Source organism: Ornithorhynchus anatinus, chromosome 11 (genome assembly GCF_004115215.2).
Source record: "Ornithorhynchus anatinus isolate Pmale09 chromosome 11, mOrnAna1.pri.v4, whole genome shotgun sequence".
Classification (NCBI taxonomy): Eukaryota; Metazoa; Chordata; class Mammalia; order Monotremata; family Ornithorhynchidae; genus Ornithorhynchus; species Ornithorhynchus anatinus.
In genome coordinates this window covers 52,275,280-52,295,181 of record NC_041738.1, presented here as the reverse complement: position 1 = coordinate 52,295,181, position 19,902 = coordinate 52,275,280, and the positions used below count along the sequence as shown (strand labels likewise).

Sequence of the window (19,902 nt, the reverse complement as noted above, 5' to 3'; positions counted from 1 at the left end):
TCAAGCTTGAATGGAGGCCAGGAACGCTGGCTGTTGGACTAGGCTGGCCTCAAGCCAGGCCTGGTTTCTGAAACCACTCGGGAGGCAGCGCTGGAGCCTGCCAGCTCTCTCAACCCCACAAGGGGAGCGGGAAACCCTCTTCAACAGGTCACCTTGTTCCTTCCCCGCCCATCCCACCTGGAATCGGCCCCAGATATACTGGGATCTGAACGTTCTGGGAGAGTTCTTTGATTTTTGATGAGGGGAATCAGGAGACCTGGGTTCTAGTTCCGGCTCTGCCAGCAGGGGAGTGCCGGCTAGGGCCAGGCCTTCAGTGGTCAGGGATTGTGACCAAGGAACCACTTTGGGTTCTCCACGGTGGGAGTGGGGGAGTCAAGCCCAGTGGGAATCCCGAAATATAGGGAGTGGCAAAGACCACAGTGTCTACAAACACATCTGCCTACTGGGTTAGGCATTATGGGCGGCAGTCATTTTGTCCACAAATGGGTTCTGTGTTTAAAAACCTCGGAAGGCCTCTATATTCCCAGAGCTGTACTCCTTACACTGAACCAACACCGGGGCAATTAGAGAATAATAATAATAATACTAATAATGATTATGGTACTAATTAAGTGCTTGTACCAAGCCCTGGTCTAAGCGCTGGGTTAGATACCAGTTAAACAGATTGGACACAGTCCCTGTCTCACATGAGGCTCACAGTCTTAATCCCCATTTTACAGATGAGGTAACTGAGCCCCAGAGAAGTAAAATGACTTGCCCAAGTTCACACGGCAGACACGTGGAGGATCAGGATAGGAACCCAAGTGCTTCTAACTCCCAGGCCTGTGTTCTACCCACTAAGCCACTCTGCTTAGTAACAGAATAGATACAAATGATTAAAAATACAGAGAAAGCTGAGAGCCATCTGAACCGGCCACTTGCCTCAAGGCAGGTGGAAGAGTGCCGTGGAAAGAGCACGAGCCCGGAGTCTGAAGGACCTGGGTTCTAATCTCTGCTCTGCCACTTGTCTGCTGTGGGACCTTGGGCAAGTCACTTCACTTCTCTGTGCCTCAGTTACCTCATTTGTAAAACAGGGACTAAGACCGTGGGTTCCATGTGGGACAGGGACTGTGTCCAAACCAACTACCTTGTACCTACCCCAGGGCTCAGTACAGTGCCTGGAACATACTAAGTACTTAACAAATACTAAAAAACAAAACAAAAAAAAGTCTTGGGAGGATGGGTTCAGATATTTTCTTAAAGATCCCTCTTAATGGCCCAGTCCTGTATTTTATCACCCCAACCATTTTTTAATAGTATTTGTTAGCGGTTCTTACGTGTAAAGGACTGTTCTAAGCACTTGAGTAGATGAATGATAATCAGCTCCTGTCCCACAAAGGGCTCACAGTCTAATTTGGAGGGTGGTGGATTTAATCCCCATTTTACAGATGAGGTAACCAAGGCACAGAGAGAAGTGACTTGCTGAAGGTTACCCCGCAGACAAATGATGATACTGGGATTAGACTCCTAAGCCTGTGCTCTTTCTACTTTCCACTGTGCTTTTCTTACCTTCAGGAAGTGCTTCCTTATGTCCAACTAAAAACTCCCCTGCTGCAATTCAAGCCTATTTCCTTTTGCTTGGACCTAAGTGGCAGGGAGATGAACCCAGAGCAGTTGCAAAGGCAGACGCTAAAGCTACGTCTGAGGTTTGCTGTGACTAGTCTAGATGCCTGGGGTCCATTCCTGGGGGGCACAGAGGGTCTCAGGGGACCCTAGAGCTGGACCCACTGCACCAGCCCAGAAGGACCCTTCCTGCCCCTGAGGGGGTCAGTTTCAGCCTCTGTAAAATAGCACCTTCTACCTCTCCAAGGGATGTCTTCTCCTCCCTTCAAATGGAGGGAATGGAGGGGTAGCCCCAGCTGCTGAGTTGTCCGTCTGGGGGCCCCAGTTGATCTACTAGAATCAAACGTATTTATTGAGTGCTTACTATGTGCAGAGCACTGTACTAAGCGCTTGGGAGAATATGCTATAACAGAGTTGGTAAACATGCAGACATGTTCCCGGCACACAATGAGCTTACAGTCTAGAGGGGGAGATAGATATTAATATAAACCAATAAATTATGGATAGGGACATAAAACATGATGGTATTTGTTAAGCACTCCAAATGTGTCAAGTGTGTCAAGCACTGTTGTAAGCGCTGGGGTAGATACAAGCTAATCAGGTTAGACATAGTCCCTGTCCCACGTGGGGCTCACAATCTTAATCCCCATTTTACAGATGAGGTAACGGAGGCACAGGAGAAGTTAAGTGACTTGCACGAGGTTACAGAGCAGACACATGGCAGACCTGGGATTAGAACCCAGGTCCTTCTGACTCCCAGACTCGTACTCTCTCTACTAGGCCATGCTGCTTAGTGCTATGAGGCTGAGGGAGGGGTGAATAAAAGGAGCAAATCCAAGTGCAAAGACAATGCAGAAGCCACTGGAGCCACAGTCCTACTAAAGCTTGTCACCCTCAATCAATCGTATTTATTGAGCGCTTACTCTGTGCAGAGCCCTGTACTTAGTGCTTCGGAGAGTACGATATAACAGAGTTGGTAGATGTGATCCCTGCCCACAAGGAGGTAACGGTCTAGAGGATCACATTACTTCACATTATGGAATCAAATAATTCATGCCTCTGCCCTCCAGGCAGGACCTTCTACCTGGTTACTCATTCCAGCATCACACCTTTACTGTCAGGAAATTCTTCCAATGTCTAACCTACATCCCTCTTCCTGCAATTTAAACCAATTTCTTCCTGACTGGTTCTCAGAGGAGCCTAACAGCCGGTCTCTGACCCTGCCACGATATTACTTTCAGTGGGTCCAGCCCGAGGGTCACCTGAGACCCTCTGTGCCCCCAAGGAATGGACCCCAGGCACCTAGACTAGCCACAGCAAACCTCAGACTTAGCCTTAGCATCTGCCTTTGCATCTGCTCTGGGGTCATAATAATAATCATAATGTTGGTATTGGTTAAGCGCTTACTGTGTGCAGAGCACTGTTCTAAGCGCTGGAGTAGATACAGGGTAATCAGACTGTCCCACGTGAGGCTCACAGTCTTCATCCCCATTTTACAGATGAGGTAACTGAGGCACAGAGGAGTTAAGTGACTTGCCCACAGTCACACAGCTGACAAGTAGTAGAGCCACGATTTGAACCCATAACCTCTGATTCCCAAACCCAGGCTCTTACCACTGAGCCACGCTGGTTCATCTCCCTGCCACTCAGGTCCAAGCAAAAGGAAATGGGTTTGAATTGCGGCGGGGGAGTTTTTAGTTGGACATAAGGAAGCACTTACTGATGGTAAGAAAAGCACAGGGGGAAGTGGAAAGAGCACAGGTTTAGGAGTCTAATTCCGGTTCCGTCATTTGTCTGCGGGGTAACCTTCAGCAAGTCACTTCTCCTCTCTGTGCTTTAGTTACCTCATCTGTAGAGATGAAGAGATCCGAGAGGGCACGGTCCAGCATGGATGGGGTGATAATCCTCCCAGCACATTCCCAACAATAGAGCAGAGTAGGAAGGCCGGGGCCAGAGATCTAATGCCTTGGGCCCGGCAGTAAGTACGGAAACCCTCAGAGTGATCATTGTCTGTGAATAGAATAACAAGCTCTCAGAAAAAAAAAGTCTTAATTCGTACTTTGAAGGGTTTTTTCATGCCCATAATGATACCCTGCAGGGGAAATACAGGCCCTAAATCCCCAGCTAATATAGCAACGGCCAGGAACCCTTGGCAGAATGGCCATTTTAGTTCACACTTTCCTGTTTAGTTGGCGGTCTAGGCTGCTGGTTGAAGACATGGCGCTTCCTTGTGAGTCTCTAAAAGTAACTTGGGCCTTAAATTTAATTTTATATTTTTTAACGGTATTTGTTAAGTATTTATTATGTGCCAGGTGCTGTTCTAAGTGCTGGGTTAGATATAAGATAATCAGGTTGCACACAGTCCATGTCCCACGTGGGACCCACGGTCTTAATCTCCATTTTACAGATGAGAGAAATGAGCCACAGAGAAGTTAAGTGACTTGCCCAAGGTCACACAGCAGACACGTGATGGAGCCGGTATTACATCCCAGGTCATCGACTCAGTGATCATCTATTTACTCAGGAAGGATGCCTACTGACTCAACATAAATGGTGGTCGTCACCTCAAGAATTTATTTTGTGTGAATTCTTCGACGTGGCTTGGATAAGGGCACAGGCGAAATGTATTCCTTCATCAGGTCCTCATCAATCCTGTTTGAATCTCGAGTCGGAAGAACAGGTGTTGATTCAGTTACAAACACCATGTCAAGGCTGCAGTGACCTGGATTTTCAGGCTGCAGACAGCAGGCTGTCTGGTCTGCAGTGACTTATCTCATGAAGGCCTCCGTCCATAATAAACATGTCTCATTCAGAGCTACATCAGTTTGGAGAATAAGGGGCCACACAGAATGTAGTGGCTTCTGGAACCTTGAGAAAAAGATACAGAAACTGGTCTTTGGGACACCCTACAGCTCTCTGGCTGAAGAAGGGTAACAAATCCCCTCATAACCTTTTCCCTGCAGGGACACTGTATTTAATGATGATGGCATTTGTCAAGCACTGTTCTAAGCGCTGGGGTAGATACAAGCTAATCAGTCCCTATCCCACATGGGGCTCAGAGTCTTAATCTCCATTTTACAGACGAGGTGACAGGCACAGAGAAGCGAAGTGACTTGCCCGAGATCACACAGCAGACAAGTGGCAGAGTCGAGATTAAAATAGGTCCTTCTGACTCCCAGGCTCATGCTCTGACCATTAGGCCACTTACTGAAACACTACACCGTAAATAAGCTGCAGTTCTGGGAATTCAGTTTGGCTAATTCACACAGCCTCGAGACCATATTGGGTTACTTGGGTGTTGCCTTCCAGGGTAGAGCTGGTCTACCACAGATTGATTGATTGATTGATTAAGCTGGGGGTGGGGGGGGGAGGGGATGTCTTTCTGTGCTGTGGTTAAATTGCCTAGCTCAGGGCCCTGCACACAGCAGACACTGGAGCACAAGGTGATCGCTGTTCTTGATGTCTTCTGGCATCCAGATGTCTGATGGTATGTTTTTTGAGTTAAACAGATTAGTTTTTGGGTCTGTGGAGGTAAAACCTAGCAGTCAAGGTGAACCGGTGAACCAGGCCAAATCAGAGCACATCTGGCAACTCTGATGGGGATCATCAGGCCCCGAAGCATTTCCGGAGCACTGGCAGGAGGTGTACAACCCAACAGGAAGAAGCTCTTGGGGTTCCTGTTGAAGAGCAGACGTGGGGACTCGTGGGCTGATAAAAGGATACAGGGCTGGCACACGCAATCAACTCTGGGTCATCCATACAGCTACAGTAGTAGCTAGAACCAGTAGCAGGAAAGCACTGTAGAGGGCTGATGGCTGGAGAATAGGTAGGGTGATTAACCTTGGAAGGCTACCTGGTGGAGGCAGTGTTGTCTAGTGGAAAAAGCATAAACCTGGGATTCAGAAAACCTGGATTCTAATCCCAGTTCTGCCACTGACCTGCTGTGGGCCTGTGGGCAATTCACTTAGTCTCTCTGAACCTCAGTTACCTCATCTGTAAAATGGGCAGAAGATACCTGCTCAAATCTACTCTATGCACTGTGAGCTTCACAAGGGACAGGGACTGTGTCGGATCTGAATATCTTGTATCTATCCCAGGGCTTAGTACATAGAAAATGTTTAATATTCTTGTAATTATTATTTGACTTGGAACAGGGACGGCAGTGGAATCAGCGAGGCCTGGTGGAAAGAGACCGGGCCTGGGAGTCAGAGAACCTCGGTTCAAATCCCATCTCTGCCAATTGGTTGACCTCAGGCAAGACACTTAACTTCTCCGTGTACTCAACTGTAAAATGGTCATGAAATACCTGTTCTCCCTCCTACTGACTGTGATCCCCATGTGGGACAGGGACTGTATCTGACCTAATTAACTTGTACCTACCCCCGCACTTAGAAGAGTGATTGACACGTAGTAAGCGCTAAAAAAAATACCATTACAAAAAAAAAAAAAAATGTCCTCCAGACCTCGCTCTCTCCAGTTAGGCGATGCAAGAAGGACCACATGGTCCCCATTTTCAGCTCCAAAAAGACAGCTTGGTTCGTCCCCTGAGTGGGTGGCCCAGAGAGACAGCCAGACGGAGTGGCTCCTTGTACTATCTGGAGAGGCGGGAGGAGTGGCCTTGGGTGCATTTCTTGTAATAAAGCATCTCGCCCTCTGCATGAAGTGACAAACGGCCGCCTCAGAGCGGTGGAGGTTCTGCTGTCGATACACACCAGAAGATTTGCTATCCCCACACCCTCTCAGGGATAATTTACAGCGGGGGTCAAAGATCAAGCAGCCAAGGGGAGGGGGGTTCAGGGAGAGGGTGCATCTTCAGGTCCTCTGCTGTAACCCCACTCTGATGATTTCTGAGAAAATTCTAGGGCCCAAATGGCCCCGTTTAGACCATCCCCCATTTCCATCTAAATCACTGCAGGCAGATGAGGGCTCTCCTTTCTTAGGGGTTCCCAGGGAGGAAGATTCAACAGCCTCAGTAGCCCTGGCAGTTCTTCTATCACGTACTGTCTTTGAAACCCAGCTTGTAATAATAACTGCGACGTGTTTACCCTGAGCCAGTAAATCAATCACTGGTATTTATTGAGTGCTTACTGAAAGCAGAGGACTGAGCTAAGCGCTTGGGAGAGCACAGTATAACAGAGTTCCTAGTCCTGTTCCCTGCCCAACATGGGGCTGTCTAAGGCCAGGGAGAAAGAGAATTTGATCACCATTTTACGGAGGAGGAAACTGAGGCACAGAGAAGTTAAAGGATTGCCCAAGGTCACAGAGCTGGCAAGTGGCGAAATCAGGATGAGAACCCCAATTCTCTTGACTGACTCCCCAGATGGGTGCTGCTTCCCAGCCTCCTTCTCAGCTCTTCATCCCGGAGCCAGTATCTTTAAATTATTTCTTCTATTATGCTCTCCCAGGTGCTTAGTACAGTGCTTTGCACATAGTAAGCGCTTGATGACTAAATGAACGAATTTATGTATATTAATGTTCATTTTCCTTCTCTAGCTTGTATATTCGCCGCGGACAGGGGTCGGACAACTCTGTTGTAGCGTACTCTCCCAAACGCATGGTACAGTGCTCCGCGGTAGGAACTGCTCCATAAAATCGATTGATTGATTGATGGTGGAGCAGCAGCCCAGGGAGGGTACCAAGGGAGCCCAGATGAACTGTCCTGGATGAACAGAAAGAAACATTCCACCCCTGATCGCACAAGGCTGCAGCAGGGTAGCTCGCCAGCCCCCGGGGAGGGGAGACCATGCTGCCCCAAGGGTCTGCAGCCCGGGGAGGGGGCAGAGGACATCCAATTCTCGCAACTGAAATTCCAGCCTCCCCTCTACTTCCCGTCACCTCCCCCAAAAAATCATTTTTCTGGGAAAGGTTTGACGTCCAGCGCCCAAAGCCCTCCCTGTCTCGATTTCCCCATCTTCTTGGGGCGCCGGGGAGGAGGAAGAGAAAGTGGGGAGGGGAGAGAGGAAGAGGAGGGGAGCGGGGCGGCCCATACACGTGACCTGGAGCTGGTGCACAAGACCCCCGATCTCGTGCACCCCAACATGCTCCCTGCCTCGATTTCCCCATCTCTTCGGGGGACCGGAGAAGAAAGTTAGCGTGGCTCAGTGGAAAGAGCCCGGGCTTGGGAGTAAGAGATCCTGGGTTCGAATCCCGGCTCCGCCACTTGTCAGCTGTGTGACTGTGGGCAAGTCACTTAACTACTCTGGACCTTCATTCATTCATTCATTCAATAGTATTTATTGAGCGCTTACTATGTGCACAGCACTGTACTAAGCGCTTGGACCTCAGTTACCTCATCTGTAAAATGGGGATTCTGACCGTGCGCCTCACGTGGGACAACCTGATGACCCTGTATCTACCCCAGCGCTTAGAACAGTGCTCTGCACATAGTAAACGCTTAACGAATACCAACATTATTATTAGAAAGTTGGGGGGAGGGGAGCGGGCTGGCCAATGCACGTGACCTGGTGCTGCTGCACGAGCCCCCCTAACCCCCTGCACCCCAAATTGCCCCCTGCCTCGATTTCCCCGCTTTCTCTGGGGACAGGGGAAGAGGAAGAGAGTTGGGGGGAGGGGGGCGGCCCATGCACGTGACCTGGAGCTGGTGCACGAGCCCGGCCACCCCAACGTGCTCCCTGCCTCGATTTCCCCGCCTCCTCGGGGGAGCGGGGAGGAGGAAGAGAGAAAGTTGGGGGGAGGGCCCGGGACCCACGCACGTGACCTGGAGCCGCCGCACGAGCCCCCTTAACCCCCTGCACCCCAAATTGCTCCCTGCCTCGATTTCCCCGCCCCCTCGGGGGACCGGGGAGGAGGAAGCAAGTCGGGGGGAGGGGGGCGGCCCACGCACGTGAGCTGGGGCCCGTGCACCCCAACGTGCTCCCTGCCTCGATTTCCCCGCCTCCTCGGGGGGGTGGGGGGAAGGGGCCGGGGAGGAGGCAGAAAGTTGGGGGAGGCCGGGAGCTGCGGAGGCCGAGCGGCCGGCGGCTTCGGTCCGCTGCACATTTTCTCCTGGCGGCGGCGCCACCTGCATCGGCTGCAGCCGCAGCCACCGCAGCAGCAGCAGCAGCTGCAGCAGGAGGAGCAGCAGCAGCAGCTGCAGCAGGAGGAGCAGCAGCAGCAGCAGCAGCCCGAGCAGCAGCAGCAGCAGCAGCCGCCGCAGCCGCCTCCGGAACATGGCGACGGGGAGCAGCTGCGGGGACTGGCGACCCGTCCTCCTGGCCACCCTGGTCGCGCTGTGGCCCCCGTCGTCCGTCTGCGAGGCCGGGACCCTGCATGTCCCCGGGGGCCGGCTCCCCCTGCCCCAGGACCGGGGCTTCTCCGTGCTGCTGCGGGACGAGCCGCGGCCGCCCGGGACCTGGGCGGATGACAGAGGAGCCGGCCGGGCTGGCGAGGGGCTGCGGCGGGAGAAGCGGAGCGATGCCCGGCCGCCCGACCCCGTCAAGGTGTACGGACAGGTGAGCCCGACCTGCCCTTGCAGCCGCCTCTCGGGGCGAGCTCCGGTTTGCACCGGGGGGGTCCCCTCCTCGCCCCCTAAAAGCCTCCCGGCAGCTCCCCGGACTTGCAGAGCGTTGCCCCTCCCCGAGAGCTCCCCGGACTTGCAAAGCGTTGCCCCTCCAAACAACCCCCCGAGGGCTCCCCGGACTCGCACAGCGTTGCCCCTCTCCGGGTGTCGCCTTAACAAATGCATCCCAGGTAACGCACCGATGCACCCGCGCATTTCCTGACCGTTGCGAAGGCGAATGCAGGGTGCCTGCGCGCATCGCTTCCTGGAGGTAAAAGGGTGCGGGGGCGCCTTCAGGGTGCACCCGGGAGAAAAGGGGTTTTCTCGCACCCTTCGCCCGTTGGCAGTTGAAGCTCGCACGTCGCGGTGGCGGCTGGTGGGCACGGTGAGGTTTGGGGAGGGGGCGGAGGGCACAACTTCAAAAATGTAGGGGATCCGGAACGGCGGGCTCGGCCTGCACCCCCTGTATCGACACGGTTCAAACAAGCGCCTTTTCCTTCCCATTCTTTTCTTTTTGGGAGGGTGCGGGACCTGGGTGCTTGTCCCCTCCCAAAAGATCCTGCCCCCCTTTCCCTCCGTTTGGATTGTAGTCTTCCCTGTGGAGCCCCGGGGATGTGACAGGAGTAGGAACTGGACTTAAGAATCGAGGTCTATTTCTGTGAAAAGGGACTTGTAATAGCAGGCGTGTGATTTATTCGTACCCCAGCGCTGGTTTCTGAGACCAAGAACTAGGCTTTTTTTTTTTTTTTTGCTTTTTTCATTTTTTGATTGCCAGACTCTCATGCTCAGAATCAGCAGCTTAGTGCGCAGGTTAATATTCGAGATGGCAAAATTAATTCAGCCTTTTTTTGTGGCCTCCTAAGCTCCCCCTCCGGGAGGATCAGCCTGGGTAGGGCAGAGCTGTCCCAGAAAGTGTGTTCATCTTTTAAAATAGGGATCGGAGGCCGGTCCTGGTTTCGCAGGGTAGGTTTAAGCTTTACCCTGGTTCTTTTTGCCTGTTTCACCCCCGTCTCACCCTCCCACTCCGAAGAAACTCTGACGGCCGTAAGCTTTGGGCATTAAAATAGTAGCCAGCTCCTCCTTGGGCCGCTTCTTGGGTGACCAGGGTGGGAGGGATGCCTGCCAGAGTGAAATGCAGATTATATTGCCTAAAAGGGGTGCCATAAGGGAGAGAGGGTTTGCCGTCCCCATTTGGGGCAGAGCCGGTGAAGGAGAAGGGATCAGGTGAGGCCTTTTCTGGGTCTCTGCCCGGAGCTCCCCTGGGGTGGTTTTCTCCAGGGTCGCAGGCCCGGGGTGCTGATATCAGGACCGTGGGGTTGATATCACGACCCTGGGCCTGACGTCAGGAGCGTAGGCCCGGAGAGGAGGGTTGATCCTGGCCCCCGTTCAGGGAGGATGTCCTGTGCGACCCTGCTGCAGGTTTGAGCTTTTCCTCGAGCCGAGAGAAAGGCCCCTCCAGACCTCCATCCCCGGACTTTGGAGCTGGGACTGGGGAAGGGGCTTCTGGATTGAATACAGCTGTTGAACAGGCTGGTTTTAGTACCGTCTGGGGCCTTGCTCGGGGCCTGGGGGAGGATTGAGAGAATGCTGGGCTCCTTGGGGTACCCTTGGCCACTCTTTTGGTTAACTTCCTTCCCCACCCCAGTCTAGCTCGTCCCGTTAGGGCTGCCCAGGAGGGAAGGGGAGGAGGCCCCCCCCCCCCCGGGAAGCCGTCCTTCAAGATCCAGGTTCGTTTCATTCGATCGTATCTATTGAGCGCTTACTGTGTGCAGAGCACTGCACTAAGCGTTTGCACTGTACTGAGCGTCGGTGACACTGTATTGAGTGCATGGGAGACCCTAGTACGGTAGGCAGACACGATCCCTGCGCACAGGAGCTTAGAAACTAGCTGGGGAGACAGATATTAAAAATAAATTACAGGTCGGGGAAGGCAGTAGAGCATAAAGTTAGGTACCCGGAGCTGGCCACTTTCTCTGCCTCCCACAGCTCCATCTCTGCCGAAGGATGGAGCCCTGATGAAATGACTTGATCTGTGGCTTGAGGGATTTAGGTTAGGCAGAAGGGAGAACTTCCAGGGGAAATGTTAGACACAGGAGTGGATGATCCAGGGAGACCGTGCAATCTCCTGTTCGTTTTCGGAGGATGGGGATAGTTTAGATGGGGTTCTGTCCTAGAGCCAGATAATTTAGCTGGTGACCTGCCAGATTTTTGATCCTTTTGCCTCCATTCCCCTACCTTTCAACATCAACAACAAAACAACAATAATAATAGCAATACTGCTAACAATAAAAAATAGCAATAATACCAGCAATAATCATTATAATAATAATATTTGTTAAATGCTTTCTCGCTGGCAAGCACTGTGCTGAGCCCTGGGGCAGGTACAATCAGTTCAGACAGTCCCTGTGTCACACGAAGTTCACCACCTAAGGGGGAGGGAGAACAGATATTTAGTCCCCATTTTACAGATGAGGCAACGAAGCAACGAGACGTCAAGTGACTTTGCTGCTTTTCTCTCTGCCTCCGCTTCTGCTGTTTGCCCAAGTCAGCAGGCAGCGGCTCAGAGACCTTGGACAACCTCCGATTCTGGCATTTAGAATAGGGTCAGAGGTGAGTCCTGCAGCCGGGGGGGCCAGAGGTCAGAGGCTGGGGGAGGAGCAGCCAGCAGGAAGGGAAGAGGAGGGAGCCTGACGAGCCCCCTGCTACAGGGTTGCTTGTGTCTGAGGAAAGACAGACCCCCCGGGAAGACCTGGGGCTCGAAGATGGAAGGAACAGGGCCGATTTCCTGGAGAAATTGGGAGGGGAAGGAGGCCGATGGTAATAGTATTACAAGTAATAGTATTCATTTTAGTATTTATTCATATTAATAGTATTTATTAAGCACCTTCTGTACTGCACTAAGCACTGGGGAGGAGGCCAGCGACTAGTCCTTGTTTCCCTGAAAGTCATACAGTCAATTGTATTTATTGAGCACTTACTGTGTGCAGAGCACTGTACTAAGCATTTGGAAGCGTACGTATAACAATAAACAGACATATTCCCTGCCCGCAACAAGCAAGAACAAGGCCAGGCACTTTGTGGGCACCCGAGAGATCCTTGGTGCCGGTCATCATTGGGATGAAGAAGCTGTCTGAACTTGCAGCAGAAGGGATGAAAGGGTTAGCCCTTCCACCCTGTAGGTTGTTGGATCCCTGGAACGGGCTCCAGAGGCTCCCTGAAAGCTTGGGGGGCGGGGGGGCAGGCGGCTAAGAGGAATTGGGCCCCGGGAGTGGGGCCGGCCCAAGGATCCTCTTCTTCCTCCTGCCTTTTTTTTTTCCAAATGGTGTTTGTTAAGCACTTACTATGTTCCAGGCACTATACCAAGCGCTGGGATAGTTACAAACTAATCATGTTGGACACAGTGCATGTCCCACATAGGATTTACAGTACTTACAGTCTCAATGCCCATTTTACAGATGAAATAACTGAGGCACTGAGAAGTTAAGTGACTTGCCCAATGTCACACAGCAGGCAAGTGGTGGAGCCAGGATTAGAACTCGGGTCATCTGACTCCCAGGCCCGGGCTCTCTCCGCTCGGTAATGCTGCTTTCCTATAGGAAGCCCTAGTGAGGAAATAGGAGGTTGAAGGTAGACTGGAGAGGGTCCAGAGAAAGTGAGACAGGGATGATGCTGGAGAAGGAAAATGGATCCCATGGGGACCAGTTAATAGAATTGGGAGATGTTTAGACTTCTTTGTTTTTAAAGGATATTATCCACATTCTATGTGTCAAGCACTATTCTAGCACTGAGATAGAAACAAGATAATCAGGTTGGCCATAGTCCCTGTCCCACAGGGGACTCACAGTCTAAGTCAGAGGGAGAACAGGTATTTATCAATCAATCAGTCAATTGTATTTCCCCATTTTATAGTTGAGGAAACCAAGGCAGAGAGAAGTGAAGTGACTTGCCCAAGGTCACAGAGCAGGCAAGTGGCAGAACTGAGATTAGAGCCCACGTTCTCTGACTGGGGAGGAGGAGGTTGAGAGGGGACTGAATTACTGTCTTCAAGTCTTTGGAGACCCTCGAAGGGGAGGATGTTGACCAGCACTCTCCATATCCGCCGAGGAAACTGATTGCTGTTAAAACTGGGGTAATTTCAGTGGGACACGGGATAGGATTTGACTCATGGAGATCAGTCAATCGATCATGTTTGTTGAGTGCTTACTGTGGGGAGAGCACTATACTAAACACTTGGGAGAGTACAATAATGACAGAGTTGGGAGACATGTTCCATGCCCATTAGAAACTTAGAGTCAATCAATCCATCATTCAGGCGTATTTATTGAGGGCTTACTGCGTGCAGAGCACTGTACTAAGCACTTGGGAGAATACAATATAACAGAGTTGGTAGACACATTCCCTACCCACAATGAGAAAATTAAATGCAAATGGGTCAGTAGGGGTGGTTTTGGAGTGTGGTTGCCTGGAAAGAAAAGACACCATCTGTTTTGGATGTGTGGGGAGGATTGGCCGGCCAAGTCAGCCCAGGGACTCCCGGTTCTGGATTCAGAGGAGGTAGCTTGTCCGCCCTGACCAGAGTAAAAATTGTGATGTTTATTAAGCACTTACTATGTACCAAGCACTGTCCTATGCACAGGGTTAGATACAACAATCTCGGGTTGGACACCCTCCCTGTCCCACATGGGGTTCACAGTCTAGGAGGGAGATCAGGCATTAAATCCCCAATTTACAGATGAGAAAACTGAGATGTGAAGTGATTTTTTTTCCCAAGGTTGCACAGGAGATGAGTGGCAGAGCCAGGATTAGAACCCAGGTCCTCTGACTCCGAGGCCCAGGCTCTTTCCACCAGGCTACGCTCCCTTTCACTGGAGTAGCCCTGGTGAAGGTTAGCGACTCTTGGACAGACAGATAGCCCCCTCATTAAAGGCCAGAACTCAAGGAAGGGGGCAAGCATTCACCAATACATCATGAAATTACAACTTGCAGATTGTCTAGGAGCTCCCCCTCCCTCTCCCATCTGCTCTCCACCCCTGAAGTGTTTTCTATTCCCCACCCCTTCCCCTAGCTGGGGTGGGAAGGAGAAAACAGCAGGAGATAAGACACAAACCTGCCGTTTTGTTCGGCTTAAGTCACCTACTGTGAGAAGCTTGGAAGAGAGGAGGTTAATGTTATTGACTCAAACAATGCCTTTTTGGGCTTCATTTTTGTATTTTTTTTTGTATTTGTTATGTGCTTACTATTTACCAGGCACTGTAATAATAGTGATAATAATAATAATATGTGCTAGGCCCTGTTCTGAGCACTGGGATAGATTCATCCTAGTCAAGGTAGACACAGTACCTGTCCCACATGGGGCCCACGGTCTTACTTCCATTTTACAGATTGAAGTAATCGAGGCAAAGAGACATGAAGTGACTGGCCCAAGGTCACAAAAGACGAGTGGAGGAGCTGGGATTAGAACCCAGGTCCTCTGACTCCGGTGCCCTTATTCTATCCAATAAGCCATGCTGCTTTTCTTCATCTGTGGGTATCGATTATCTGCACCTCTTCTACCTTCTCCTCTTCCCCCTTCCAGCCCTGAGAATAACTGAAGCAACTTTCATATCCAGCCGGTGCCCCGGTCAGCAGGCAGCTGGCCTTTGATATCAGGTTGAGGATGGTCCCTGGGTTTCCTGAGCAAGTAGGCAGGTTGTTGGCCGGGACGTCATCGGCCCAGCCGTGCCGAGCTCTAAATCGATATCCCAGTCCAAAATGAGGTAGGTGAATTTCAGTCCAGTTGACTGGACTCTGGATTGGCTAACATCTTCATCGTCATCACCACCATCAGTGGAATTTATTGATCTTAAACTGTGTGCAGAACACTGAACTAAGAAGCATTTGGGAGAGTACAATATAACAGATTTTTGTTTGTTAATCTCATTTGTTAAGCATATATTAGGTGCCAGGCACTGTTCTAAGCCCTGAGGTGGATTCAGGCTAATCAGTTTGGACAAAATCCATATTCCACGTAAGGCTCACATTGTTAATCCCATTTTACAAATGAGGTAACTGAGGCACAGAGAAGTTAAATGAAGCAACAGACAAGTGGGGGAGCCGGGATCAGAACCCAGTTTCTTCAGACTCCTAGGCCCGTACTCTGCCCACTAGGCCACACTCTCAGAGTAGGTAGACACATTCCCTTCCCACATCAATCAGTCAATCAGTGGTATTTGTTGAGTGTTTCCTGTATTCGGAGCACTGTATAAGCGCTTGGGAGAGTAGAGTACAAGAGTTATTAGGCACATTCCCTGCCCACAGTGAGCTTAGCTAGTAGCAGGGCAGGGTTGACGGCCTGGGTTCAGGGTCCTTCTCTGACTTGCTATGTGACGTCTCTTCTCTTAGCTTGCTTTCCTGCTGTGCCTGGCTTCCCTGGGATGCAGTCATTGTAACCATCTGAGACTGTGAGCTCGTTGTTGGGAGGGATTGTCACTCTTTATTGTTGTATTATAATTTCCCAAGCGCTTAGTAAACGTTTAATAAATACGACTGAATGAACGAATGAACGGTCGGTGGTGACGAGCTGAAGCAGAGGGGGCTTGGGGAGGGCTTGTTGTCCCTTTGGGTCAAACAGCCAGCCACAGAGACCCTGGGCCTGGATCACGGAGGGCTGGAAGGCCACTGGCCGCATCCGCCGCTGGCCCACAGTCGGGTGGGAGCCACCCAGGCCGGGCTCCAGTGCGAGAACCTCACCCGTGTCCTGCCCTCCCCTTACCCCCCTGCCCCAGCCATCTCCCACATTCTGCCAGCTGCTCGAGCTCCTTGAAAATGGACATTGAATCAATCAGTGGCATTTACTGAGCACTTACTGTGTGCAGAGCACTGTACTAAGCACTTGGGAGAATTCGATACAGAGGAGTGGGTATAGATAATCCCTGCCTGCAAGGAATTTACAGACTAGAAGGGAGATAGGCAGCAAGATCAATTACAGATGGATATGAATAATAATAATGATGATGATGATGGTATTTGTTAAGCGCTTACTACGTGACAAGCACTGTTCTAAGCTGCAGGGGAGATAAAAGGTTATTAGGCTGCCCCAGGTGAGGCTTACAGTCTTAATCCCCATTTTACAGATGAGGTAACTGAGGCACAGAGAAGTTAAGTGACTTGCCCAAAGTCACACAGCTGACATATAAATGCTATGGGGCTGAGGCAAGAGAGAAGCAGCGTGGCCTAGTGGAGAGAGCACAGGCCTGGGAGTCAGAAGGACCTGGGTTCTATTCCCGGCTTTGCTGCTGTGGGACCTTGGACAAGTCACTTTGCTTCTCTGGGCCTCAGTTCCCTCAACTGTAAAATGGGGATACCTATTGTCCTGCCTACTTAGACTGTGAGCCCCATATGGAACAGGGACTGTGTCCGACCTAATTAACTTGAACCTGCCCCAGCGCTTAGAACGGTATTTAACGCATAGTAAGTGCTTACCGTAAAAGAAAGGGAGAATATAAAAATGTGATGGTTGTTGTTAACGCTAGCAGCGATGACCTCAGCAGAAGTGACGTTCCCCCACCTGCCTCCATCCTCCCGGGCGGTGCTGCTGGGACTCCACCCCTTCCATTCCGGGCCTCCTGGGAGAAAGCCAGGAGCCTCCTGGCTGTGGCAACGATAAACACCAGCCGTGTTTCCATCACAGTCGGGTTTTCAGTTGGGGAGATGGATGAGCAAGACTTCAGAGCCCTGCAGCCGCTTCTTGGGATTGCTCAAGGAGGTTGGAGATGATATAATGAAGAGTGATAGTAATGTTGGTATTTGTTAAGCGCCGGCTGTGTGCTGAGCATTTTGCCAAGTGCCGGGGTAGATGCAAAATGATCAGATGGGGCCCAGTCCCTGCCTCACGCCAGGTTCTCTGTGGAAGGAGCGAGAACAGATATTTATTCTATCCTCATTTTCCAGGGGATAGACTGGAAACTGAAGTCTGGAGAGGCACAGGGACTTGCCCAAGACCACATAGCAAGCACGTGGCGGAGTTGGGCCTAGAATGCAGGTCTTTCAACTCCCAGTCCTGTGCTTTTCCCTTTAGGGAGTTTAGCTCCTTGTGGGCAGCGAACATGTCTACCGACTCTGTTCTAATAATAATAATAATGTTGGTATTTGTTAAGCGCTTACTATGTGCCGAGCACTGTTCTAAGCGCTGGGGTAGACACGGGGGAATCAGGATGTCCCACGTGGGGCTCACAGTCTTAATCCCCATTTTACAGATGAGGTAACTGAGGCACAGAGAAGCTACAGTCACACAGCTGGCAAGTGGCAGAGCTGGGATTCGAACTCATGACCTCTGACTCCAAAGCCCTTGCTCTTTCCACTGAGCCACGCTGCTTCTAGTGCTTAGTCCAGTCCTGTGCACACAGTAAGCTCTCATGTAGCCTAGGGGGTAGAGCACCGGTTCGGGAGCCAGAGGATCTGGGTTCAAATGGTGGCTTGCCACTTGTCTGCTGTATGACCTTGGGCAAGTCACTTAACTATTCCATGCCTCAGTTACCTTTTTAAATGGTATTTGTTAAGTACTTACTGTGTGCCAGGCACTGTACTAAGCATTTGGATAGATACAAGCTGATCAGGTTGGACACAGTCCATTAGAACCCAGGTCCTCTGACTCCCAAACCTGTACTCTTTCTACTAGATGATGCTGCTTCTCATCTGTAAACTAGGGATTAAGACTTTGAGCCCCGTGTGGGACATGGACTTTCTCCAACCTGATTATCTTGTGTCTACCCCAGTGCTTAGTATAGTGCCTGGAACACAGTAAGTGTTAAAAAAACCAAACCATTTAAAAAAAATCACAGTCAACAAGGAGCATCCAATATAGACTGGGAAACTAAAGCCAGTCTTTCCTTATCACATTTGTGAGGTCAAAAAATGACCAAAGTAGTGTGAAAAGAGATTCAGGAGTACTCTGAGCCCCATGTGGGATAGGGACTTTGTGCAGTCTAATGATTTTGTTTCTATCCCAGCGCTTAGTACAGTGCCTGGCACATAGTAAATGCTTAACAAATACCATTTAAAATAAACAGATAAATCAATATGGTAGATTGAGTGATTGACTGAAAAGCAGCATGGCCTAATGGATAGACCACGGGCCTGGGAGTCAGAAGATCCTGGGTTCTAGTTGTGGCTCTGCCTCTTGTTACTGTTTGCCCTTGGGCAAGTCATTTAACTTTTCTGGGCCTCAGTTACCTCATCTGTAAAATGGGGATTAAGACCACGTGGGACATGGACGGTGTCCAAAATGATTAGCTTGTATCTACCCAAGCACTTAGAACAGTGCCTGGCATATAGTAAGCACTTAACAAATACCAGAATCATCATCATCAACACCATCAGAGAGAGGGGTTGGAGCAGAGAGACCCCTCGCTGTCCTCTTGGATGCGCCTGGACTCAGCAGCTGTCCACTCCAGCTTGGCCTGTGGCCCCCACTCTGGCTCTGACCGAAACCCCTGAGAGTCTCACCCCGTCTTCTGCTTCCAGAAGTCACTTTTTGTCAAAGGGTGGGTCAGCTTTGGGATCCCCTCTCCTCTGTAGATAGGGGTCTTCCCCGATTTCCCATCCCCTCCATAACTGAACATCTTCCTTGATTTCCCCTCCCAGCAGTAAGGCCGGATCTTTGCCGGTGCCGACCTTGGCACGTGCCCGTTGTCTCGAGGGACCGGAGATGTAAACAGAGGCCGAACCCTTTCAAGCATCTCGGTGTTTACCTTTCCAACTCTTCCTCCCTCCCTTCCCCTACCCCTTCCCTCCTTGACACTCTGTCTTCCTTCCTCGCTTCACTCAGCCGCGGGGACCCAGGCAGCCCGACCTGCCATCTCCATGTCTCTCGGGAACATGTCACACTCGGGCCCAGTCCTCTCCAGAGCCATCCCTGTTCCGGCTCTCAGCACCCGGGGCCCTCCGCCGGGATTTATGTCCAAACCTGGGATTTAATTAAACTCACCTGTGCATGTTTCTAAAGGAGCCCCGATGGGATTCTCCCCAATATTTGAGTGGTGAATGTGGCAGAAGGGTGTGTGTTGTTCTGAGATTTTATGAGGGTAAGCCTGGTGGTGATGATAATAATAATAATCAATCATATTTATTGAGCACTGTACTAAGCATTTGGGAGTGTACAATGTACAAGAGTTGGCAGACACATTCCCTGCCCACGATGAGCGTACAGTCTAGAGGACGAGCTTACAAATAATAATAATAATAATGATAATGATTATTCTGTTCATCGTCCTTCTTATATTGTGAGTCATATGTGGGACCCGATTATTTAGTATCTCCCCCAGAGCCTAGTATAGTGCTTGACGTATAGCGTATAACAAACACCACAATCATTATTATTATTATCCTTATTAACAATCATATTTGTTAAATGTTTACCATGTGCCAATCAATGTGCCAAGAGGTAGTGCAGATATATAATACAATCAGTTGAGGCACACTGAGAGGACAGATTTTTTAATACCCATTTTACAGATGGAGAAGGTGAGGCCCAGAAAAAGTCAAGTGGGTTATCGAAGGCCACCCAGCGGTCAAGTGGCAGAGCAGGGATTGGAACCTAGGTCCTATCGTTCATTCATCCAGTCGTATTTATTAATAATAATAGTATTTGTTATTGTGGTATTTGTTAAGCGCTTACTATGTGCTAAGCACTGTTCTAAACGCTGGCGGGGATACAAGGTGATCAGATTGTTCCATATGGGGCTCAGAGTTTCAAACCTCATTTTGCAGATGAGGTAACTGAGGCACAGAGAAGTTAAGTGACTTGCCCAAAGCCACACAGCTGG

The 19,902-nt window shown here is 50.6% G+C and overlaps 1 protein-coding gene across 2 annotated transcripts in view; it reads left to right on the top strand.

The window, feature by feature from the left end:
• Positions 1 to 8,719: 8,719 nt before the first annotated feature.
• SORL1 (sortilin related receptor 1) overlaps positions 8,720 to 19,902 on the top strand; it is a 111,247-nt gene continuing 100,064 nt past the window's right edge. The window contains exon 1 of one of the 2 annotated variants that reach the window (XM_029075155.2): positions 8,720 to 9,053. In XM_029075155.2, coding sequence (XP_028930988.1) covers positions 8,772 to 9,053 — 282 coding nt within the window. In that variant the 5' untranslated portion in view covers positions 8,720 to 8,771. Of the gene's footprint in view, positions 9,054 to 9,272; positions 9,292 to 19,902 lie in introns of those variants that run through there. The other variant, XM_029075156.2, reaches the window with a different exon arrangement.